At 35.1% G+C, this 27,454-nt stretch overlaps 1 protein-coding gene across 3 annotated transcripts in view; it reads right to left on the bottom strand.

The window, feature by feature from the left end:
* LOC145690301 (uncharacterized) overlaps positions 1-27,454 on the bottom strand; it is a 136,750-nt gene that overhangs the window by 60,778 nt on the left and 48,518 nt on the right. For all 3 annotated transcript variants that reach the window (XM_081765074.1, XM_081765076.1, XM_081765075.1), the window contains exons 13-16: positions 22,863-23,035; positions 16,347-16,546; positions 14,142-14,239; positions 9,436-9,597 (exon numbers count right to left, since the gene is read on the bottom strand). In XM_081765074.1, the coding sequence (XP_081621200.1) occupies positions 9,436-9,597; positions 14,142-14,239; positions 16,347-16,546; positions 22,863-23,035 (633 nt within the window). The remainder of the gene's footprint in view (positions 1-9,435; positions 9,598-14,141; positions 14,240-16,346; positions 16,547-22,862; positions 23,036-27,454) is intronic.

Below are 27,454 nucleotides of genomic sequence, written 5' to 3'. Positions count from 1 at the left end.
AGTACTTTGCACCATTGTTCACTAGTCTAATCCTTGTGAGTCTTGGCCCATCGCACACCCATTGTACATTGTTTTTGTGTAAAGCATGGCTTCTTGACAGCTCTGTGTAAACGCAAACTCCTGGAATTGAACTTGTTTCTCACTGTACGTGAACAAACACTGACAACCAGACGTTTCCCGTCAAGATCTTGTAATGACTGAAATCTGTCTGCAAGACACAACCGCCACAATGGACTGTTCTATCTAGGAGAGAATTTCACTTTTCGACCACATCTGCCAATTCTTCCACTTTTTCGTGCTTCCCGAATCTTAGCCCACCGCCTACCTACTGTGCTTTCATACAATTCCATAATTCGCGCAATTTCAGCATTGGCTTTGCCATATTCACTTAAGGTTCGAATTTTACTGGCTATTGTTCGTGTTACGTCATACCTTTTCTTCCCATGTAAATGAATTGCACGACTTCTCTTCTAAAATGTACTCCGTACAAATATTTGTGGAAGAAAAACAGAATTTTTAGGGTGTAAATTTGGATTTCAGAACTAACAGCAAGTTTCACTACACGTTGGACAACTTCAACACTCCATTTGCGTAATCCTTAACCCCTGCACAAAGAGAATGAACAGAAGAATGGTACTGCACGATTCCGGGGCTGATTAAACAGTCGAGCGCGGACCTCACAGTAAGCTAGATCGGATCGGCCATGAAATGAACATTCGGAAAGGCTGATTTGTGTTTCACTTATAGGGCTCATAGTGGTCTGGTCTCTTGTAAATAGTTGAAAAGTGACCAAAAGCACACGAAAAAGTGACCAAAATCTCATCATGCCCCTTTTTTTCTTTGTCAATTTCTCCAACACCTCTCTTTTTCTTTGTTGTGTTGTTTCATCTTTTCTTCTTTACTTCTTCTTTTTGAAGTTCCTCCTTTCTTAGGTTTTCTAAGTATGCTTTGTACAGTACGCATACTTAGCAGATGTAAAAAGCTTCTGAGTAAGTGGAACTAATTTTGGCCTATTTCCGAATTTCTTCAACCCAGACATTATATTTAACTTGGCATTGGGAGTTCAAAGCCATGAAATATTCAAATTCATCACCTACTCTTAAGAACATACAAGAAGCATAACACAAGACGAACATGATGAACCACACAAACACACATACACAACGTTGAGCGGAGCGTTAACAATTACGAGAGAAAACTAAAAGACTATTATGATAGAAGAAAGAATAGACACAGAAGGGTTCTCAACCTCACCTTGAGAGCTTAAGCATCCACCAACCATCCACTGTGCTTTAGAAAGATAAAAGCTGAAGTGAGAATAAAGCTGACTGTTTCACATGTAGCAGCAAGTACTGAAGCTTTAAGAAAAGTAATAAGTAACAAGTTTCTGTCTTTTTCCATTTATTTTTATAATATTTTTCTTAGAAAACTGCCAATGCAAAACATAAATCGCACGAAAAATTCACTTTAGGGCAATTCCACGAAAAGTGAAACCAAAATGGAAAATTGTAGAAGTCTGTTAAAGAAGTTAAGCGATACCCAAAATGAAAGAATAATACTTCTATTTTATCACTGCAAGTATCATGTGATTCAGAAAGACAAGATACTGACGTAACGTGACTTCAATGATACGGGAAGGGGAATTAGAAAAAATAGCAATGCTACATAATTATTTTTCTATTTGTGTCTTTAAATGAATTAAAGTATTTTGCTGCATTGCATGTTTGTAAGATACAAATCAATGAAAGATAAACCCATGGCTAACATTTTTATTTGTAAATGTGAGTTTCTTGAATTGCAAAAATCAGTTATGTGAAAGTATGAACGGAATGTTACGTCCGTAACAGATTTAGTGCAAAAGTCTTCATTGGTGCTTTTCACTGCAACGTGGGGTTTTGAAGTAAGTGATGCTCTTTTGGTTTCTTAGAACAAACCTTCAGGCAACTTTAAATGACTTGCAGCTCTTAATAGAATTTATCAGAACTCCGTTACAGACGTAACACTCCATCCAAGCGAAAGTTGATTAATTGTAGTTTATGTGCGGTAAAGTGTTGCATGTTAAACAGTAAATGGCTTCAGTTAAAGAACGTGTATGGAAGCATCGGCAAAATATGTCCGAAGAGCAAAAAGCTGTTGCTAGAGAAAAGGACCGATTGAGGAAAAGGCAAGCCCGGGCTAAAATGACACCAGCCCAACGTAAAGAAACATAAAGAAAATCGGCAGACAGAGTGAAGAAGCAACGAATGCTAGCAAGACTATTATTAGCAATTCTTCAATCAAAGCATATAAGAGTCCACAGTTCCTTGGTAAAGCATTGGCTAAAGTGAAACGATCTCTACCAAGAAGGCCTACTAAACAAAAAGTTGTTATAGTAAAGCTCTCCAAATCATCTGGCACCCAAACACGAAAAAGATATACTCATGGAAATGTTTTGCGTGATGACATAAAACCATTGGTCATTAAGTTTTATGAACGGGATGATATATCACACCAAGCACCAGGTAGAAAAGATACAACTGTGAGCAGAAGTAGTGGATGAAAGAAAAAGCGACAGAAGAAATACCTGTACATGACAGAGAGTGAAGTTTATGAACTACTGTATTTAAATTAGAACACACAGATGTTAAAATTTGTTTTTCATCTTTTGCTGCACTTCGACCTAACCATGTACAGCTTTCATCAGTAATTTCCAGCCAATGTCTGTGTCTGCAGTTACCATGCCAACATGTTACTTTCTTCTTTCTAGCGTCACCAAAGCTATTAACAGCTTTCCAATAAAAGACAAAGAACTTACATAGGCAATAGTTTGTGATAATGAAAAAAAGTCATGCATGCTTGGCAAATGTGAGATTTGTGGAAACTTAAAAAAAAAATACGAAGAACTCTTAAAATCTTTGCCACACCCTTCAGATGAAGTCATTAGCTGGTTCCAGTGGAAAACTGACGATGCAGGACGGGTTGTCAAAACAGTTCAAGAAGGCTCTATTGAAGATACTTAAAAATGTTGGAGAGCAAATTACCAAATTTTCTAATTCATTGTTTTGTACAGAAGAAGCAAAGTAGTTATTTTGGAAAAGCCAAGTCTGAGCTAGTGTCAGAAGAACGGTGTATTTTACAAATTGACTTCACTGAAAACTTTAGCATAGTTCACCAGAATGAAGAACGAAGTACACACTGGTCCAATGACCAAATAATTGTTTACACTGCAGTAGCACACACACAATCTGAAATACTTTCACATGCCATCTTATTAGATTACATGCAATACATGATAAATTAGCTGTTCATGCATTCAATCAAAGAAAATGAAAACGAAATATTTGAGTTTTACGTCCCACGGTTATGCTGGTTAGGCTAAAGGAGACGGTGATGATGAGTAATGAATGAAATGGTGGAATGAAGAAAGTGGGAGGAAACGGGAGAACCCCGAGAAAACCCACGCACACGGTGTTTGTCCACCACAAAGTTCACTTGGCAGGGGCTCGGATCGAACCCGGGACCCCAAGCACCAGTGGTGAACGCTCAACCACTGAGCCACCGCGGCCCCTTCAATCAAAGATTGTTTGAAGACTTGAAAAGTAAGAATCCTATACTGTAAATAATAGATATTTTTTTCAGATGGTGCTAGTCAACATTTCAAACAACTTTACTTTGGCCAGCATTACTTTTGGTGCAGTAGACCGTGGTCTCCTCTTGAACTGGCATTTTTTTCTGCACATCACACAAAAAAGATGCGGTGGATGATGTTGGAGGAATGCTAAAACACCATGCGTAGCAACGTGTAAAGGCAAGACAGACTCATGTACATGACTGTGTATCTTTTCTTGAATGTGTTCAATCTATAATCCAAAAGGTGATTTTAATACATGTGACTTCAAACGAAATTACACAATATGCTAATTTCTTGGCAAAAAAGCTGGGATTTAATTCGAAGTATTCCTAACATGCATCAGATACACTGTGTACGTACCGTCGACAAATATGTGGTGACAGTTGAATTCTCTGAAGAGGACGGCACATTGTTTCCTTTCAAAGATAGTGAACTACCTAGTGACGTAAGAGGTTTAACTAATGAACTCACCCAAATGAACAATGTCATATCAATTTCCTTTGGTCAATGGGTTACTATCAAAATTGAACCAGAAAGTGGGTATCTACACAAATTTGTAGGGCAAGTAGTAGGTAAAATTGATAAAGGAGTTCTCAGAGTTTGTGAAGCAGGCAGGTAAGAACTTTGTGTGGCCATAAAATGATGATATCAGTGAAACAGATGTCCCACAAGTAGTGTGTATTCTACAGGAGCCTGATATGAATAACAGGGATAGAAAGACTAAATTTCAAAAATAAACAAACAAGGTTTCTGAATTAAAATTATTTCTTGTCTAAATACTTCTTATACTTACTCTTCTTGACAACATTATCTATACTGTACATTGATATTTTGTAACGGATTTCAGAACGGTTACGTCTGTAATACTAAAATGTTACGTCCGAAACATTTTCTTTATCTTGTGTTTTTAAATGTTATACAATTAGATTTTGTTGATGTGCAGCTCCATACAGTTACATGTTTCCACATATTATGTGTACTTAAATGCTTTTGGTTTACTTCAATAATTCAGAGAAAAAGTGGGTTTGCCATCTGTACCTGTAAGTTGTTACATTTTCTGACATACGTCCGTAACACACCTTTTGCAGTTGTTCTCTTAATATAGAATAAAAATATGGCTCTGAAAACTTGGCTGTAAACTGTTCACGGTAGCAGGCATTTTATGTAGAAAAACTGATTAGCTCACTTTACTTGTGTCCTAAATACACTGTCTTGAAATTTCAAAATGTTACGTCCGTAACTATAGAATTGCCCTTTACCTCCCAAAAACGTAACTTTTAGTGACAAATTTTTAAAAAAAGTAACTTTTAGTGACCAACTTGAAAAAAAAGTAACTTTTAGTTAAAGAAGTGACTCGCTATTAGCCCTGCACTTACGTCACATTTTGTCAAGTATCACTCACTGCTCAAATATAAGTAACTTCGTAAACTTAATTTGCATTCTGCATAAATTTCCTTTAAATTGATGTATATTTCATTGCATGTTTATGCTTAAACTTGTGTAGAAACTTCTTACTAAACCTTGTGAACGCATAAAATTACATGGAGTTGCTATTCATTTTTCCATTACTATATATATTTCCTTTGCAATCCTAAGAAAGAGTCCTCCACTGGACAATTCAAATTTCCAGAATCTGGTTGGACTGAATACTTTAGAAACGAAATGAAATCTTTGAGTTTTACATCCCACGGTTATGCCGGCTAAGCTAAAGGAGACGGTGATGATGAGAAATGAATGTGTAATGAGCCGCTATTGTATAGCTGAGCGACGCACTACAAACTGTTCCTGAGAATGTTTAAGGGATATTGGTCCGTACCAGATGATCTGGAAATCACAAAATCTAAAAGAAAATATTTTTTTCGAATCGTTTTTTGGATAAACAAACTGAGTAAAGAAGACATTTTATGAGTTAGTTAACATGCATTGTGTAAAAATGTATCTTTAAAATTTGTAAGCCTCGGATCAAACATCGACGCTATCCGAATTGTAGTTCGTATATAATATTGTGATTAAAATTAAAACCATCAGATAGTACAATGAATAATTTTCATAACGCAGAGTAATGGATAATTAGCTGGATGATGATGCCTACATGTATATATTGATATGTGATCCTAGTGTCTTATTAATAAATTCAGCCCTTGACAGAATATAAAGTAATAAATATAATAATAATAGTAATGGAATAAATATTGAAAATAAATATAATTATATGTGATAAGTGTTAATAATAATAATAATATGTAAATTGATGAAGAGACTGATAAAGAAGTAACTGAATTAATCTCCAATTAAATATATCTAGCATTAAATATTGTTTATTGAATATCATCCAGTAAATAGTACAAGGAATCATATTCTGCATGTACGTCTGATATGGATAGTAGAAATGATAATATTCTTTACTGTGGAAGTCTCCATCAACACGCAGAACTTAAAATGTAAAAACTACGAAATGTAATAACCTTTCTGCACTGTGGTGAAGATAGGGCAGTACAAATGAAATGGTGGAATGAAGAAAGTGGGACGAAACGGGAGGACCCCGAGGAAACCCATGCACAGAGTGTCTGTCCACCACAAAGTTTACTTGGCGCGACCTGGAATCGAATCAGGCACCCCATGTACCAGAGGTGAACGCTCTACCACTGAGCCATCACGGCCCAGAATACTTTGGATTATTACGAAGTCAGCATTTATATGATCACGTAAGTGTCAGTTACATACGCTATACTCTTACTGGTTTAATGAAAACAATTGACGCTACATAGTATTAGACAAGAAAACTTATCCCTTAACGCATATTGCTAAAAATGTTCTAAAGGGTTTCGAAAGAAACACCTGTCTTCTTCGGTAGTTCGGAGTTATTTACTGGACAATTTTGTAATCACGTCACAAAAGCATATAATGCCATCCTTGCATTTTTTGCAGGTTCAGAACTGTTGAAGGATGAGATCAATAATGTTTAAAACAGCTACTACTATTCTTCAAAGTTGCTAATATAGAATTAATAACCATAAGAAACAAATACTGCTCTTTTTCAAAATCCCGATGTAATATACGACTTTCTGATAAATACACACATTATTACGACTTTCCGAGCAAGACAGGCGTTTCTGTCGAAACAGATTAAAACAATTTTAGAAAGATACACGAAGTGGTTGTATGACGGACGACCTACCAAAGTTGGATATTCAACACGTAAGTTGAATGCAGGAAAACTTATACAGGTTACCCACCTAAAGATTAACTCAGTAATCCGCAGATCAAGCACATACAGATAGTGTTGCTACAACTAACTAGTTACACTTATTACCTGTTGCTTGTCAAATCTCAACAGCAAACAGTAATAGAGATTAAAGTATTCGTACAATTACAAAAACGTAAATTATCCACTCTATCATGAATGTGAAAGTCTCTACCTACTTAGCCACAAATCACTCAGGAAAATAGAATTGATATTAGTAAGAATTCTCAACTTCGCTCCTCGAAACAGAAACTGGGAAGAAACGTAAGAACCCGGGGAAAATCCACGCATAGGATGTCTGTCCATAAAGTCCAATTAGCATGTGTTGGGATCGAACCAGGGATCCCACGTACCAAAAGAGAATATTCTACCACCGCGTTCTAGAGAATGAAGCAACATGCATTCTATTATATTTTAACTAATACACTGACCTAAAGATTCTCAATTTCTATGTGTACTTCCTTAACAAATTCTACAAAGCCCCATTACATTAACAAGTACTAGCTATGTAGAAATCAATTGCTCTAAACACTATAAGAAAAAAATATATCTATACCAACATTACATAAAAATATTCAGCTTTATTACAACATTGTTTTACATTAAATTATGAATGTATATACAAATGCATTACACATAGGACAAAAATAAGAACAACTTAGAACGTCTATAAATGCACCACGAGATTCAGCAATGAAAAACAAATACACTAACAGGAAAGAAGTATTTCAGCAGATGCCAATGTTGGAAGAATACGCTATATAATCAATTTATATCTTCTTTAGTAACTACAGCTCCTATTCACGTTAGCTGGCAATATTTTAAAAACCCAGACAGTATTTGTTACAAGAAAACAAAAACCAGCAGCCTCCGATACCTTCCCAACATAACGCAGCACACACGGTGTTAATTTTCTGAATTCGAATGAGACGAAATAAGTTACAACAGTAGTAACTATGATGCTTTCCATTATTTCTCTACATGGGAAAATCAGCAATAGACATAAGTGCAGTGAACTATTTAATACATTTTCTCCAATGTTACCCTTAAGAGTATCGTGATTTTTCTGAACGAAGAATGAAATCATTTAGTATTGCTGGAATAAAACTCTGCATAAACCGACGTGACAGCTCAAAGAAGTCGCATCGAAAAGGCATCTCAATTCACAAGATCAACATAACAATGTCAATTTAAATAGTAAAATGAAATTGAGATAACACTCGTTAATTGCATTATGTGATTAATGATAATAGAAATAAATGCAGATTGACAGAGTATCTTTAATTTAATCCAATCTTATCGCTTGAATAAACTACAGCACTTAAAAAAAGAGAGCAACTACTTAACGAATTTTTAAATGTTGTACCATTGAGCAAATATCTTGTCTTCAGAAATAACGAGAGTACATCAAGAATAAGCGTAAATAGATTCTTATTGTATACATACTTGTTTATCGGAAAAATGTTTGATTTCAGGCGTGTGATTTCAAAATGGTGATAGACTGCAAATTTACTTAAGCTATTCAATCCATATTGAATCTGTGAAGGATATGGCTCCTCGGATACGAGACACACAGTATTTGCAAGTAACTACGAATGAAGCCACAATTACTAATTCTTGCACTGAAATCCTAATTCTAATTCTCAATCCACTAATTCACATCTATGGCCTAATTTTCATTTTTTCCATATTTCATCTTGAAACTATTCTGCCGCCGTACCCTTATTCTCCAGGTTTTATGATCCCCTTAGCTTGGTTACGGCAAACAGTTATCTTCGAGAACAACTGAACAAGGCTACTCTCTCAAACTCCACCTATTATTATTCATCATTAATTTATATATCGCTCAACTCGATTAATCTACTAGGTTAGTACTTAACACGCAAAACTAAAATATTAATTTATTAATTATTCATATGGCAATCTCTCGATCTCAATGGCTTAACTTCTATTTTCTGTTTTATAAAGAAGCATTTACAAGCATTAATCCCTGATAATCACATGTATTGTACAAAATCAAGCCATTTAATATATAATGGATGACTGTGAATGATTATGATATATTTACATAGTATTTTTTTTGTTATTAACCTTTCAGATCACAGAAAAAAAAAATATATATATATATATTGGGGAGGGGGGGCGAAGCTGTTACTAATATCATATGATCACTGCGATATTAGATATAACCATCTATGTACAATAAACAACAAGAGAATAAAAAATACTGATTCCTTATAATATTCTTTTAATTATTAATCCTTTCGTTGTGTTATTATTATTGCAGTTAGTGCGTTTTTTTAAAATTTATTTTACAAGTTTCTGCAGTGTAACTTCGTCCTTTATATACAAAAATAAAATATATTTAATTATTTGACCACTGGCCTTTAAAAATTTCACGTGTATTGTGTACTTTATTTTCATCCAACATTTGGCATCCAACTTTTTTTTTTTTCCTTCTTTCTTTTCAATCTACACACGCATGTTCACACCAAAAATCGTAACACGTGCATAACACCTACATGCATTTTGGACTGGGTTTCTGCTACACAAGATAAAAACAACACCCTCACACACTTACCAGAAGCTGTTCTGTTTTTAGTTGCAAATTGTGCTCAAGTTCAGCAATTTTGGCTCTCAGTTGCTCTAGTTCTTTGCTTTCTTCACTTATCACAGCAGAACTCGCATCACTAATAGTCCAGTCGGCATCACTAACATCTCTCACAGCCCGAGCGCCATCAAGCTGAAAAACCATTATCAAGTCACTCTTTTGTTGTGATTTTGTGTTTCTTTTGTGTTTGTATTTGTTAAAACAATAATCTGTTGCGATTATCGAAAGAAAAAAAAATACTACACACACTCTTTCTTTGTTTGTTTTTCTCACACTACACACTACTACAGTACGCTCTACGAAAGTTCTCACGCTACTTCATCCGTTCCAATCTTCAAATAGTCCTGCAAAAGAATATAATCAGATGTTCAGAAGAATTTCTTTCTTTTTTAAATATACTTCTTTATTTCTTGCGAGTCATTCGAAGTACAACTTGCGTTAATTTACTTTCTCAAAACAAAATTAATTAATTAACAAATTTGGACAATATAGCATCTTTGGACACACGCAACACTATAAAAAAAAGTTTGGAAGTCCATGAAATGGTTTCAAACAAATTCTTCATTCTCATGTTTTGTATCTTATTGCATCCTATTCTAACCCCCCAAACGCATAAAACTATTTCACTCCTTATCTCTAAAAATCTCTGATTATAATTTCGACCCTATAGTGTTCGAAATATTAGTGACAAAACTCGATATTAATCAGGTGGCTTATTTACAACGTTTATAGATTTTGCATACAATGTTTTTGGTTTATAAAATGGAACAAATATATTATTATATTATGTATTTCACCCACTTAATTGCCGTATGGGCTAATGAAGAGGTTCTAAAATTGTAATATAAAAAGTTCACATAAAGAAAAAGGTAGCAGTGTCACATGTCCACCACGTAAAAGAGTTTGGTTGTATGACGTGAAATTTTCTCAATATTGAAACTGAAAATGCAAGTAGAATTCTAACACTTCCGCTTTTAGTAGAGATATCTGGAGATGAAATATACCCTTGAAACGCTTACATGATTGAAGAAAACCGCTTCTCGCTACCTGTTACCATTTTCACTTTACCAAGATCAACGTTAAAACAGGACATGGTAGATTTTTGTCGCTTCTGGTTTTAGCAGCGAGATAGATCAGAGAGAGACGGAATATATTCTTGGGATCATTAACTGATTACATGAAACCCCTTCTTAATATCTATACGGTGATTAATGTTAAAACCGGAAGTGATTGATTTCTGCTATTTCCGGTTTGAATAGGGTGTGAAGAGACATGGTATCTATTCTCAGAACGCTAAATCGATTCTAAGAAACCGCTCCTCGCTATCTTTTACGTTTTCGCTCTATGTAGCTCAATATTGAAACCGGAAATTGCGGATTTCTGTTTTAATGAAGAGTTAACAATGGAGATGAAAAGTATTCGTGGAACGCTTAATCGATTGCAGAAAATAGTTTCTCGCTATCTATTATCGTTTTTGCTCTATAGTGAACAGCATAAAAATCGACAATGATTGATTTCTACCACTTCCCGCTTAATATCGTTCCAAGCAACAAACTCGATCCCTAACTTTTGATCTTTCTACATTCTGACCAAATCTGATTGTAATACATCATCAAGACTTGAGTTTTTTTTTTTTTTTTTCGGACCGACAGGACAGGGCATGATTTTGGGACAAAGAAATCATAATGTTAAAAAAAAAGAAAGAAAAAGAAAAAGGAGTTCCTCACCTACTATGCATGTATATGCATATAATATGTGTATGTGTGTGTGTATAGGTAAAGATTTTGCAAAACAAACTAATTTATTTTATGAAATTCTCCTACCAAACAGCCTAATAAGACAACAGATATGGGTCAGAAGTAAAAAATTCCAATTTAAAATTCCGAGAATTTTCCAGATTATTTCACTTTTTCACGAAATTCTCCGACTTACCTAGCTTTTCTAGATTTTCCAGGTCGATGGGAAGCCTGAATTTTATTAAAAAATGATTAGAAGCTGAAGAGTTGCACAGAAAAAAAATGAAGTGAAATCTAAGTTTTACATCCCACGGTTATGCCGGTTAGGCTAAAGGAGATGGTGATGATGAGAGATGAGTGAAATGGTGAAATGAAGAAAGTGGGAGGAAACGGGACAATCCCAAGAAAACCCACGAGCACAGTATTTGTCCACCACAAAGTCCACACGGCGCGAGCTGGGATCGAACCAGGAACTCCAAGCACCGGAGAAGAACGCTCTACCACTGAGCCACCGCACCCCCATGGGTTGCACAGAATTTACGTTAATTAGATGTCTACATTTTTAACACTGTAAATAAGGAAATTCCTTAATCCTCAAAAACTGGAATGGATGAACACTTACACAATTTATTATTTCAGCTAGATAGCAATGTTTTACACAAGTGTGTAATGGTAATTATGCTTAATGATGTTCATTCCAAGAACAGGTTAAATACTTCATCGATACAATTTTTCTTAAATCTATAAAATTGAAAGTGACTATGTTTGCGATTCTTAATCTCTCGAACCACCCGACCGATCTCGATCAAACTTTCAATATAGATAAGGTTTAGGCCTGGAATGTTTTTGTCATTTCACTTTTACGATGCAACCTAGGGGAGCGGGAGGGGGAATATATGTTTAAAAAATAAAAATAAAAGTGACTGTCTTTATGACTTCATCACGCTTAAATCACCAGACCGATCTTAACCAAATTTTCAACATAGATGAGGTTCGGACCTGGGGTGTTTTTTATCGTATCACTTTTACGGTACAACTTAGATGGGGGAGGAACAATTAAACAAATAAATACAATTTATTAACTCTTGAATTAAACGATCAATCTCGATCAAATTTTTAACATAGATGAGGTTCGGGTCTGAGGTGCTTTTTTATCATTTCACTTTGACGGTAGAACTTAGGGGAGAGGGTAGGAGGGGGATATATATAAAGAAAACTTAATAACTCTTGAATCACCGGACCGATCTCGATCAAATTTACAGCCTAGATGAAGTTTTAACCTCAGATGGTTTTTGTCATATCACTTTGACGTTGTAACTTAAAGGTAGGGAAGGGAAGAGACATTTAAAAAAGATCGGAAATGACCGATATTAGTGTCGAATCCATAGTTCTCGGGGTCGCTGAGATGAACTGTGACACTTCTGATGCCATTTAAATCCAAATTCAGCCCCGCAACTTGGAAGAGGGGGAGGGGAGGATACATATAAAAATGATGGATATGACCAATATCAGAATAGAATTCATAGTTTTAGGGGTCACTAAGATAAACAAACACATTTCCGATGCCATGTCCAGTAACATGGGGAAGGGAGGAGGATATACAAAAATCACCGAAAATGATCGATATCAAAGAGCGCTTTAGTAATAGTAGAAAGAGATTGACTAACGGAATATATTACTATTTTTTTTTTTTTTTAAATTTAGCCCAGCGAAGCGAGTAACTGATGCGAGTTTATTAAAAAATGAAATGAAATCTTTAAGTCCCACGGTTATGCTGGCTAGGCTAAAGGAGACGGTGATGAGGAGAAATGAATAAAATAGTGGAATGAAGAAAGTGGGAGGAAACGGGAGAACCCCGAGAAAACCCAAGCACACGGTGTTTGTCCACCACAAAGTTCACTTTGCGTAAGCTGGGATCGAACCAGGAACCCCATGCAGCAGAAGTGAATGCTCTACCACTGAGCCACCGAGGCCCCTTAACTTTATCATGTAGGTGCTTCGAAATGGCTTACCAACATGACAAAAAAAAAGTCTAAAATTCGTTTAATTAAAAAAAAAAAAAAACTTTTAATATTAACAGAGACATTCCGAACGAGCTGTAATTGGTTGGAGGAAGATCTCAGGAACACGACGGGTTAACGTGTGTAACTTTCGTGCGTGTAATTTCGGACTCAACGTCCGGTAAAAGCCTCGCTAAAATATTAGTCTCATCTTTGTAAGTCTTGGTGTGAAAAGAGACGGTAAAACATATTTTTGTTTGCCCTTTATAATACATTAAAATTTTACGAAAAAAATTAATAACATATGTCTCAGAATTTTATTTTTTACTAAAGATAATACTATGTTGGAAAGTACTCTTCAAAATTAACCATCTTACATTAAAAAAATAAATAAAGTTATACAAACTATTACAAAAATGTATTGACAGAGTAAAGGGAAAAATCAAGTTATTGCTTCAATGTGTTTTGACTTTAAACAATGCTGTTTTCAAGTCGTTAAGGAATAAAGAAAATGGAAAAGATTAAAATGATTTCTTAAGGTTACGATTATGATATGCTAACTAATAAATGTTTGATCAGATTAACATTCTTCTCACAGAGGAAATAGGAACTATATTTTCTAAAGCAAAGAATTTCACGTATTTGTTCATTTCAACTTTAAATAACAACAAATTATATTTTTATTTATTTATTTATTTTTATAAACAACTCAGAAGGAAATTTGGAAACAACTTTCAAAACAAATACAAGTAGAAATAATTTATTTCTTTATTAATAAGTAACTTTCTTTTCAATATAAACAAAATCAATCATCATGGTGATTGACACATATAAACCTATTTAAAAATGCATATTAACAATGCATACTAAAATGCTCTATAACAATAACTAAAACTGAAAAGATGCCTCACTCATTATTCCTGACTTTACGAAACCTTACCTTGACCGAGCACACTGGAACAGTACTATCTGCATCTTCGATATCTACCTCTGGCTCCACCTCTTTCTCTTCATACCCTGGTGGCTGAATTTGTAGACCTATACAAAGAAAACGGTTTTCTCAGTAAGTTTTCATTGAACTATTTATAATTTTTCTCCAGGTAGAAATATTTCTGTTTCTTATCAATATTCGAAATAAACGCACTAGATAACAAATCTAAGAATTTATAATTAAAAAAAAAACTCTGAAACAATACTAGTATCATCTACACAATCGTTATTACAAACAAATACCAAAAAGGCAAGGAACAAATTACTTACCGAAAACAGTAAACACTACTTATTAACTGATATGATGGGATGCATATATATCAAGAGTAAATAAAAATTCTTACACGTTAAAACATCCGATAGCACGAAATCTGAGAACCGTTTCGAGCCATGTTTCAACTATTCCTTAGCGTATTTAATTTTTTTTCTCAGTTTAACGATCCACGATTCTGCTCCGAGGCTATGGAACGCGTTGATGTTGAAAACGGTGGAATTCAGAATGTGAGAGGAAACGGGAATATCCAGAGAAAACCCACACATAGAGTGTTTGTCAACGACAAAGCCCAATTGGCGAGAGCTGAGATCGAACCAGAAACCAAAAGCACCAGAAGTGAGCGCTCTACTACTAAGCCACCGCCGCCTCTAAACAAAACCTGCTGCTACATAAAAGACATTATATATGAAACTTTCTCCTTTTCCAACCTATACAATCAAAGTGATACCAAATGTATAGGTAATGGAAAGTTCTTGGTACGTACAGCACATATACGTAAATATGATCTTGATTTTGGATGTTTTTACGTGTGAGAATTTTTTATTTACTATTAGTAAAAACACTGCTTCACAGCTTTGAAAAAGGTCTGAACATGTTTGTGAAAAAGTAGGGGGGAAAGACAAGTTAATGAACAGAGAAGCATAACTGAAGCAATCAGTGGCATTCTTCTGAACGAGTGTTTAGCGAAAGCTCTTCCAAGCTACCTCGTTAAGTGTTCGATGGTAACGTTTTCAATATTTTTCTCCCATTTGGATGCTTCACAGCTACTTTTTTGTTCTTTAATTTTTATTTCTATTTCTCCGATCGCTTTCCCTCCTTACTGCTGTATATATATATGAACGAACTGATATAAACATCTGAAGAAAATGCAACTTAAAGGATTAATACGGAGTAGTACTATCATTAGCCTACTGAATAGCTCTGATTTGTCGTAAAGTTGAGGTACGTAAGTCATGAATTTTTTCCAGATACATTTTATACCATTCCTCATGAAATGCAGCATTAGTTTAATCACTAACGATGGAGGAGGATAGCTGCTCTGATGTTTGAGCTTTAGAACGGACCACAGATACTCAATAATGTTAAAGTCTGGTGATTAAGCGGACCAGAGGATGTGTTCTAGTTCGGTCCACTGTTTGTGAAACTACTTCACAACAACTCCAGCAGTGTGAAATGGCGCATTGTCAACTTGAAAAATTACATCATTGGCCGGAAACTTTGTCTGAATTACGATGCATGTGGTCACCTAGTATGTCCACATAATCACTGGTAGTAATGCGTAGTTTGAATGTAATCAAAGACTCACGGAATCAAGCGGCCTATACCACAGAGCCACCGCCATGTTTCACGGCAGAATGGAGACATTTCAAAGCATACGATTCTTTAGTCTTCGCCATACATAAACATGGCCGACTGTTGGAAATATGTTGAAAGAAAATCAGCAAATCATATTAAGCGTTTGCAATCATAGCGATCCACTTTCAATATTCTTGCCACTGTTTAATTCGCGCTCAAACCATATAGTGTGATGGGTCATACTTCGCCGAATAGGCTTCTGTGATACAGGGGGAGTCGGGTGCTAAACATTACCCACGAACACGCTACGAAAATATGACTCACCCTGGTAAGATGAGTCCTACTGATTAATGTAAAATCAAAACTACTACTTGAGTTTATATCTGAAGCAAGCACTTAAACCGAGAACAGAACCAGAGACCATACATACAGAAACCATGCACTTTAGATACGTAAACGTGAAGGAGTGTTATAAAAACGAACAAAATACAAAAATCACACGTGTATACTTGTGTTTAACACAAAAAAAAAAAATGACTATCAACTTTAATCGATGACAACAAGAGGAAAAGCTTTAACAAATACCTTCTAATTTAACGTTTTCTAGAGAAACTTCCATTCCGTATCTCCGAACTTTTCCCACCCGTGGACTTTCCTCTTCGGAACTATCTTCAGTCGGAAGGCCCAATGGAGTTTCTCCTCGCCGTTTGGTAGCTCCAGAACTCCCACTGCTCCCGCTCTCCACGGTCACATCTTCAACACTTTCAGACTGAACGTTATTTTGTCTGCGAAAACAGAACGTGTAGTAAGAATTACATTCAGATAATGATTTAGTTAACTCAAACAATATGTTTATACGCTAATGAATTTTAACTATCATTTCACTTACCTTAAATTCTGATTACTGAAAAATCTTTGCCCTTGCAAGCTTTCGATTCTTTCCAGGAGACTTGTTCACGGAGGATAAAAATAGGAGTAAAAAAATCAAGTAAATGCAAAGGAAGAGCGTACAAAGAGTGAAAAAGTGACTGACGACCGGAACTCGAACGCGGGACCTCCGGTGTACCATGCCGATGCGTTAACGTCACCCAATTCGCTTCCCAGAACAGCCACTCACTCTCTCGAGGTCGGTGCTCTCCACTCGGACCACGTGGGTTGTACAGTCCGCATAAAAAAAAAAAAAAAAAAAAAAAAAAAAAAAAAAAAACACCTGCAACATGAGCATGTAAGTTTGTTGTGAATCTACGCCTAACAGCCCAGGGAATCAACATAACGTCTAAGTGACACGAATCACGCCAGGAGAAACCTCGGCATCCTCCCTTGCACACTTATTTTGGAGCAAAAGACTTCATCATTCCACAATAAACTTAAATGCTCATGTTTCAGGTATTTTGCTGCGGACTGCACCACAGACCCTTGCTGTAATTGGTCAATCCCCGTGTCCATATACTGAGCACCTGTGACGGTTGTGATTTCATATAGATATTAAGCGATTTAAGATATTAAGAGATTTCATTATTAAGGTATTAATGAAGGAGGAAACAACCGTTATATTAACACACCATATCCTCTGTGGATGTGAAGGCATGAAGATAAGCTGGAGGTTCCGGGTTCGAGTCCCGGTCCAGTCAGTCACTTTTTCACTCTGTACATTATTGAATTCACATCTATACAGGATATGATGTGTTAAAAGGTCAATTGTTTTCTCTTTCATTAATACCTATATGAAATCACAACCGTCTTAGGTTCTCAATATATGGACACAGGGGTCTGTGGCACAACCCACGTGGGCCGAGTGGAGAGCACCGACCTCGAGAGTGAGTGACTGTTCTGCGTGGCATAGTACTAGTTAACGCATCGGCACGGTATGCCGGAGGTCCCGGGTTTGAGTTCCGGTCCACTCAGTCACTTTTTAACTCTTTGTGCGTTATTGAATTCACATCTATAGAGGATACAGTGTGTTAAAAAATCGGTTGTTTCCTCTTTCATTAATATCTATATGAAATCACAACCGTCATAGGTGCTTAACATATAACAGGGATTGTCCAATCACAGCAGAGGTCTGTGGTACAACCCACGTGGTCCGAGTGGAGAACACCGACTTTGAGAGGAGTGGCTGTTCTGCGTGGCGTAGTAGTAGTTAACGCATCGGCACGGTGAGCCGGAGGTCCCGGGTTCGAGTTCTGGTCCAGTTAGTCACTTTTTTGTCTGTACGTTGTTGAATTCACATCTGTAGAGGATATGGTGTATTTAAAAATCGGTTGTTTCTTCAGTTATTAATATCTATACAAAGGAATAGACTTAACAGGTAGGGCAGTGAAGAAATAACTTGTCAATTGATGCCCAAACGGTAGTGCGGCACGTTTAACTGGCGGGTTCAAATGTGTGTTCTTTTGTTCAGGCAAGGAAAGTTCCAAATTCATGTTAGTGCTTTTATTGTTGAGCCAATACGGGATGTACAAGGTTTGATAAAAAAGACCAGACTGCTGTCAGGAAAAATGTATTATCAAAGATACAACTTATTCAAATTTGTTACCTTCAAAGTACTTTTTTTGACTAGCAACACAGCAACACATCAATGCCAATGTTTCTTTCAGCTCTGAAACGTTTCATTAACTATGATACGTCTCTTCATCGAATTTAGGTTGATCTCATGTTGAACTTTTAACTTAGAGAAGAGGAAAAAGTCTGCGGAAAACATATCAGGGGAGTAGGGTGGCTGGACTATACCAGTTGTTTGGTTCTTCGCCAGAAAACTGCGCACAAGGAGTGACGAATGAGCTGAGTGTTGTTGTGATTCAACGATAAACTCTGGTTCGACCACGTATGGATTTCCGCAAACTCTGTAATTTCTACGTTAATATTACCGGTTCACTGTTTGGTCACATAGGGCGTACTTATAATGTAGTATGCTTCGACAGTCAAAGAAAACCACAAAGAGCAGCTTCAAACTTGATCAGCTCATCCGCGCTTTCTTCGGCCTAGGCCAACCTTTCCCCACCCGCTGCGATGATTGAGCTTTGGTTTCGACGTTGTAGCCGTACATCCAGGTCTCATAACTTATTCCGACGGTTTTAAAAAGTTTTCATCATAACTGGCATTCTGAAACATTTTCTCAGTGATTTCCACTCTGTTTTCTTTCTGTTCCTCGGCTAAAACATGTGGCATGATTTTTACTACAATGCGATTCATGTTCAGTATTTCAGTCAAAATTGTTTAACACGATCCAAAGATGAAGTCCACATTTTCTGCAATGTCTTCTGTCCCTAGATTTTGGCCAACCAAATCACGAACAGCATCCACAAAAGCATTGTCTGTTGATGTGCAAGACCGTCCGCTTCGGAGATATTTATCAGTCGACCTTCTTCCTGCCTCGAACCAACTGTAAAAAACATTGTGATCGGCTAATGCACTCATTATCAAAATTTTGCTGTAGCATTTGCCACTTTTCCGTTGCAGTTTTCCCATGTCTTTAACACAATTTCACACATACGCATTGTGCATCCAAATTCTTCATCCTTCATTGTACACACGAACAGTCAATGCACGAACTCACTTGGGCAGCTGCAGCTCCACTGACAGGAAGATTACGGCATCACGGTTATAAACATATGGCGTTGTGGTTATAAAGTTCGCAACTAGTCAGCACCACTAGCTTCTATTTATTACATTCACTGGTTCGGGCGCTGCACTTTTAAAGACCTAAAACCGAACTTCCTATTTTAGCATCTTCCTTATATGGGATTTATTTTTATTCACTGTGAACAAGGCTCCTAGGAAAAACAAAAGGCTTCAAACTGCAAGGAACTCTTAGGAATCAGACTTTAAAGTGAGTAAAATCACATTCCATACATTACACTCAAGTAAAGTACGTTATCTATCTTAATTGACTCGTTTAATACCCGGACCTGATAATAAGTACATATTGAGTTATTTGGAATTACGTAACTGCTCTTTTCCTTTATTTTATTTGTTAGAGGTTCGCGATATAAGGAGGGATTTTGTGAGCAAAGTTAATGAATCCGAAGTGGAAATTGAATCTAGGCTGAATAAATGTGTTTTTGCATCAGAGAGTTGACTTTTACAAATATTAACTAGATCAGAAGATTGTATTGTTAGGGAGAACATTGCTGTTCACAGTAACTTATCGCGTGTACTTTCGTGCCAATACTCATCACGTGACCTTGTAAATGAATATACATCCCATTATACTGGTATTGGTGTAATAATTTCACAATCTAACGATGTTTCAGATCACAACCTCAATGCGATCTTGAGAATGCGTGGAGTTGTGAAGGTAGAGACGCGCTAACTAAATATATGGTAACTCATCAAATAATTGATTTTGGTGTACCGGTACGCGTGCCATTTGAAATAAACTGTACAGTTAAACTGTACTTAAGATTCAATTGTGAGCGACATTGACGGACAAGTTTTAGAATTTATGGAGCGTAACTGTTCTGTTTACATTAGAGTTTAATTATTTGAAAATGTATACACTGCTCTGCCAGATTCAGGATCAGATATTAGTATTATTGATGAAAGTGTACGGAAATAAATAAGTTCTTTGGTGTCTAGTAAAATTTAGAACAATAATTTAGAGTATTAGCATCAGTGAGGTGATCTATTTCAGGAAAGAGAAGTGTACCATCATACACAAATCAGCGTTGCTGAAAAGGATATTGGACTAATCGGAAGTTGTCTGTGTGGCTGAGGGACTAGATGAGTAGAAAACAAATTATATAATTTTATTTGTACCTACCTGTACAGTCTGTACGGGATCATCCTCTGTAATTAATTTCAATATTCATTTTTTTAATGCTGACACCATTTACTACATGTCTTACCGTGGCCACGTGCACCATCACATTTGTTTTTGGGCAAATGCAACGGTGACACATTTTCAAGGCTTCTCTTGACCCTTCCTCGGTACAATATTCCACTACAATCCCTTCATTACATCTGGCATCGGAACGGAATAATACAAACCGAAGAAGGGGCGAGAGGAACCTGGAAAACGTACATGTTATATTTGCATGAAGGGATACAAAGGTAATATAATATTTTTAAATAAGAAATTTAAAGTTTAATGGACATTTCCTTTCCGATCGAAAGATTTAATTTCATGATTCCATCGTTTAGATCTAGTCTTCAATATAACACTAACAAAAGTCTCAGAAACTTTCTTTTTAGTTACGGAGATACAAAGCTTCAAACAATGCAAGAAAGCACTGCTTACGTCACACCAACAGAAACAGGCTGTTTTAGCGTGATGTCCCATATCAGGCTTCCTCTCTGAACTGTGTTGAAACATTTAGGAAATGCTTTAATATTGCAGTTTCTTGCAGTAAACTACAAATGAATTTTAGTGGAATAATGAAAGGAAAAGTAATAAAATAAGTAAAATACTTACTACATACAGATATAACGTGTTAATAAAAACCTATTCTTCTACTTAAAATACACTAAAAGTCATATGTAAAGTTCTATCATTACACATATTTTAAATATATATATCAACAGGATTATTTTACTATATTATTAGACAAGATACATATGAAGTCTAACTACTACATCAATTCAAATTAAAAATAAATGACGCGCAATTTGAGAATACCCACGCCACCTCCCTTATAGCTACAAATACACATTATCTTGATTTTCAAAACTTGGTTCCTGATGCTTTTTAAGTTCATGTTCTATTGCAGCCTACAGATTTCTCGCACCCCTAATTGTATACATTTAAAATCTGTCGGCATACATATTATAAATGTAGTGAATCTCCATGCTGTTATACTACGGTTACAAATATAGCACTTTCTGTATCAAAAGCTCTTAATATTAAAAAAAAAAAAAAAAAAAAATCATATTCTACTACATCCTTTACACTGTTTCTATCATTTACTGTACATATTATCAATTGATCACCACACACCATTGCCACAAGTATTCGTATCTTAATGCTTTAACAAGTCATATAGCATCTTAAGTGTTTTACTCTATTTCCACAAGGTAAATGGTTTCGTGGTCACCGCGGTAGTTTGGAGCTCAAGAAAGCTATAGCGAACAGAGGCAGTCTAATAGTACAGATGGTTAAGCTGCCAAACAATATCATGAACAAGAACAGTGCTCGAAAAATTTACTTCACAAAACTAGGTACTTTAATAATGCAAATACAATTTGACTCATGTGGCTACAGGTCTACAATTTGAATTTTAAATTATGTACGCACCAAACTCGTATTTCCAGTAGCCATCACTAGCTAGCGTTCGAGATTTTTCGAGCTTGAAGAAGAGGAATATTGGCAGAAATACATTATGTATTGCATGTGTTAATGACACAGAAACTTTCCCTACCAATTACATCAATTATATATTTCATGGACTAATACAAACAATTTAGGAGTATATTTCATTGGCTTAAATAAAGCGACGGTAAGTCCCCAAAAAATATGGTGAAATAATTTTGTTAATGTGTAACGTAGTTCGATAATAGTACTGGAGAATTTCCAGAAAACTCATGGAAGGAAAGTAACACAAGATAAATATTTAAGTGTTTTAGTACATTCACCGCACTGACTTTATTACTGAGTATATTTCATTATATATATGTTAAATACTTTGTTGTATAATCATGCAAATTAGTTCATTATAACCTTGTTACTAGATAGTTGAGTATATTCAAATTACTGACTATAGACAAATAGTTTACTATTCAAAGAAATTTTATGTTCCGTTACATTTTTTTTTTTTTTTTCTTGGTTTTAATAGCAACGTAATAAACACTTGAAAAACATGCATCATTTCTTTCTCTAAGCCGTTTCTCTTTTGACCGGCGCAGGCGTCTGAACTGACAGATGACGTACAAACATGGTGTCCATTGTTTTAAGCACACGAATAACAGACAGAAATTCAATTGCAAATTTCGACTTGTTAGACTCAACGCACAAGCGAAAGGAAATACATTCCATAATCAGCTGGCTTTAGCTCTAAAGTATTTTACAGCGGAAGAAAAAAATAGTAGAAATGTCCATTCAATTACTAGTTCAGAGGTACAAATGTACTTATTGTTACACGAGATTCAAATTGTTTACCCACTTACCTTCTAAGTTTCGATGCTGCTAATTTAGATGTTACGTTTTCTAGCTGCAATGTTAATTCATCGTTTCGATCTCGAAGGCCAGTGTTCTCAGTCTGAAGCTCCTGCAGTCTCGCTAAAAGTGGGCGCACCTGTTCCTCATGAACCAGCTCTCGGCTAGCTTCAAGCTCATTCAGCTAATAAATAAATAAATAAATAAATAAATAAATATATATATATATATATATATATATATATATATATATATAAACATTGAGTAGAAGACATTTTTTTTAAGAACTCAAATACTGAAATGACTTACCTGAAGCATAATTTTAATTCTTTTAATGCTTAAAAAGTACTTTGTACTTCGATTTCTGAAAATATATAATGTTTTATATTCTTTATATGGGAACATTCATTAATATACCTTTTTTTTTATTACATAGTTATGATAAGATGTATTTAGTTGTGATTCACGTAATTGCTATTCGTAGCTATAAAATACATAATTAAAACTGAAGATGAATATCACACTATGAACTGTTATTCTAAGATCGAGTCAGCACAGTCGAGTTAATATCTTCTCCGAATATTTTCTCTTATATTATAACACAAAGCTTTCTTCTCTCATGCTTCAAACACTGCAACTTATATATATAGATATAAATACGTGTGTTACCCATCCTTTAAGAAAGCAAAACACCTGTCACTTATAAGTGTTTCACAACCGGTATTTGTGGCACACTGGTGTACCTCGACAAGAAGAATCATTATCCCAGTTACTGTTTTATTTCAGTCGTATTTTATTCCTTGTATAGTATTTTCGTCGGTTGGTGGACAGAACTAAATAACTTCCTTAATTGCTAAATGTTTTGGAAAAATGCAGGAAGCTAATTCTAATATAGTTAAACTCAACGTAAAGGCAAGAAGTCACTCATATGAGCTGAAACGTTGTTAATGCCTAACTGTAGAGAGAGAGATAATAAAAATAATCCTGGGCTTAGAAGCTGTTAACAGAATTTCAAAAGATGTTTCTCTACAGATACAATCAGTCACTGAGTTCATTTCAATTGCGTATTTGTGTGCTCTGGGCTTGCCGACATTGACTGAAATTAATACATCAAACAAAGAAATAGTTAAAATTTGTCGATGAAGAAATGTGACTTGCATTGTCAATGATTTCACCACAGATCAACTACTCGTGTACAGTTAAGTAGGTACAAATGTAACATTGAATCTATGAGTACAATTAGCAAACATATTTTAATAGTAATAGGAAAAATGTATTTTCCACAGTAAAATAATTTTAAATATGAAATTTAAATCTTTTGCACTTATCTGCCACGATAAATTTCACTTCATGTTCATAACTAATTACTAAATGCACAATTCGATTTCGGCTCAACAATAATAATAATTAATAGGCTGATTACAATATGGATTTATATTAATAATGTTGTATATTCTGAAGGAAATAACTTCTTGGTGTGCCGTGTTGAGTCAGGGATAATATATACTGTGTCGCGAGTAGAAATAGGTTGTGGAACATCAATTTATAGTACATCTTCTTAAATGTAGGCTTTTGAGAGATAAACTCCACAGACAGGAAAGAATTTACATATGTTAACAATTTAGCAGTGTAGTTAATGACCCTGAAGAAATTGTCTGAAAGTAATGAAATACGAGTCTTTTTCTCTTCGGAATTTTACCTCCACTGTGATTCACGTAGTTAAAGAAACCAGAGTTCCCAATTATTTGGCGAGCACGAATTCTCTGACTTTTCCTAGTTTTCTAGGTCTATTGTGTAATGTTAAAAACAACTATATTTTTCTCCACCAGGAGATTTCTTATCTACTATGCACGTATATGTATACAGTAACTGTATAGGTAGAGAAGTTTTGCAAAAGAAACTAATTTATTTTATAAAATATCCCATACCAAATAGCCGGGTAAGACAAAAAAAAAAAAGTTTCTGAGAAGTGAAAATCCGTACTTAAAATTCCCAGACTTCTTCACGTTTTTTCAGCTTTTCACGAACTTTCTTGACTTTTACAGGATTTCCAGCTCGGTGGAAACCCTATGAACACAATAAAATCAACACGAACTCACTTATCATAAACCTGTGAGTTAAGCTTTAACTTGAAATATTGTTGAAATAATTTTCAGATTTCCCCCTCAGCTATACCAAAGAAGAAACAACTCAAACACAAATCCGAAAAAATAAAAATTTAAACGTGTATATTCAACTTGAAAACAATTATTTTTTTAACTACTTTACTAGTCAAACGAATGAAATTAAGAAAAGACTGTCGAAATTATAACTATTAGCTATACTGAACCGACCATAACATATTACATTGAATGTATAATAGTTATTAAACAAAATTAAAAAAAAAAAAAAATGAATATCTACTCTCCCTTTAACACCGCTGTAAATTAGAGGTTACCAGGGAATAGGAATTTTCTAATTTGTTTTTCCTGACTGCCCCAGGTTTCCTGGCTTAGTACAGCAATATTTACAAAGTTGTATATATATGAAGGAAGAAAAATAACGCCGGAACAGTTGTGATGAGCCTTCATTGTGTTATAGAAGATATTTTCTCACTGTAACAGCTTCTATGTTAACCGTCTTAATTTCAGATCGGTCTTTAATGATAACTTTGCTTTCTTTCTAGTATTAATTTGACCAGCAACACGTTTATATTCATGGTTTTTCGACTCACCTGTATTGTCTTTGGCACACTTTCATGATTTATTCACACTACTATCACGAAACATAAAAAGAACGGAACATTTTCTTATCTATTTCCAGCACAAAAATGCCTTCCAAAACATTTTATGGAGTCATTCACTAAATCTCAATGCTACTACCGTATCTTTGTGAAGCTTCTATCATCATATTTTTATTACCGTAATACAAAATAAATTTGTTCCAATAACAGTAAATGAAATTTTTTATGTTCCACGGATATGCCCTGTATAAAGGAGACCGATGATTAATGAAAGAAATGAGTACAAAGAATTGATGAAATGAAAATTTGGAAAGAAAGAGATACGTACACGATCCTACCCACAACGAACTCACATGGTGTGGGATGTGTGGGATTGAACAAGGGATCCCTTGCACCAAAGAAAGCGCTCTGCCACTGAACCACGTGCTCCACTTCCGTGCCCAAGGAGACAAATAATAGCGTTATCGACCTTTATATACTAAAGCACTTGAAAGCCCTCATACTAGCTCAGAGAATATGTTTTGGTAAATACGCTTAGAGAAGGATTTCAAAGAAATAAAGAAAACTGTACATAAGAATATTTGAAGGGTAAGGAAAAAACAAGGAATGTCCATGTGTGTGCTTTAACGAGTGCTTTGGTCTATCTGTTGGTGACTCTTGGTACTATTTCACTGCGTACAATAACGAATAGACAATAAACTTTAACTTTATTAAGTGATGGTTTGTGTAATTCAATCCTATTCATTGTGTACGCGCTTTTCAATGATGGAAAGCCGTTTTCTCGGAAATGTAGTTTTGTGACATTCCTTCTTTTTTTCCCTTACCCTTCATTTACTTCCTTAATTTTAGCTTTAGAATATAAGATGTACAAAAAATTAAAGTCAGGACACTAGAACAAGCTAATTATTCTTAAAACTCTAATCATAATATTCAATGCAAAAGATTGAATCCATATATATAGATGAAATTATCCCAACAGGAATTCTTTAAATCAGGAATGAGCCTGCCACCGACAACCCCAGAAAATGGTAAACGAAGAGGTTCCTTATTTCTGCATTCAGGACTAAAAAGGTTACTTATTTCTGCATTCAGGACTAAAAAGGTTACTTATTTCTGCATTCAGGACTAAAAATGTTACTTATTTCTGCATTCAGAACTAAAAAGGTTACTTATTTCTGCATTCAGGACTAAAAAGGTTACTTATTTCTGTATTCAGGACTAAAAAGGTTACTTATTTCTGCATTTAGGACTAAAAAGGTTATTTATTTCTGCATTCAAAAGTACAAAGGTTACTTATATCTGCATTCAGAACTAAAAAGGTTACTTATTTCTGCATTCAGGACTAAAAAGGTTACTTATTTCTGTATTCAGGACTAAAAAGGTTACTTATTTCTGCATTCAGGACTAAAAAGGTTACTTATTTCTGCATTCAGGACTAAAAAGGTTACTTATTTCTGCATTCAAGACTAAATGTAGCTTTCAATTTGGCCTGCAAAATCTCGACTTCCAAAGATTGGCACGTCATTAAATCTAGGTTTCGATCATCTTGATCTCACAGAGATCAAATTACAGAAAGCTTATTTTTTCTTAATCTTGAAGTTTTGGATAAAGAGAGACATAAATTGAAGCCAAATATGATGCTTCATAACATTTTACTGAAAAGTAGCGAGTAGCACCCAACCTAGCATCAGTTGATGTCTTGCAGACTTATAATTTGATATTCCGCGTTGTACCAGAATTCTTATGTAATGCTGAAAATGTAATAATATTCTCATAAGAACACAGACATACTGTTAGCTGTTTCAGTTACGAATACAAAAGCACAAATTATTATCCTGGCATTTCACAATGTCTCGGTTATAAAATAATACAAGTTAAAAT

This window comes from Thermobia domestica, chromosome 7 (assembly GCF_964235325.1).
Source record: "Thermobia domestica chromosome 7, izTheDome1.hap1.1, whole genome shotgun sequence".
NCBI lineage: Eukaryota > Metazoa > Arthropoda > Insecta > Zygentoma > Lepismatidae > Thermobia > Thermobia domestica.
The sequence above is the reverse complement of the archived record's forward strand: the minus strand, read 5'-3'. Positions and strand labels throughout refer to the sequence as shown.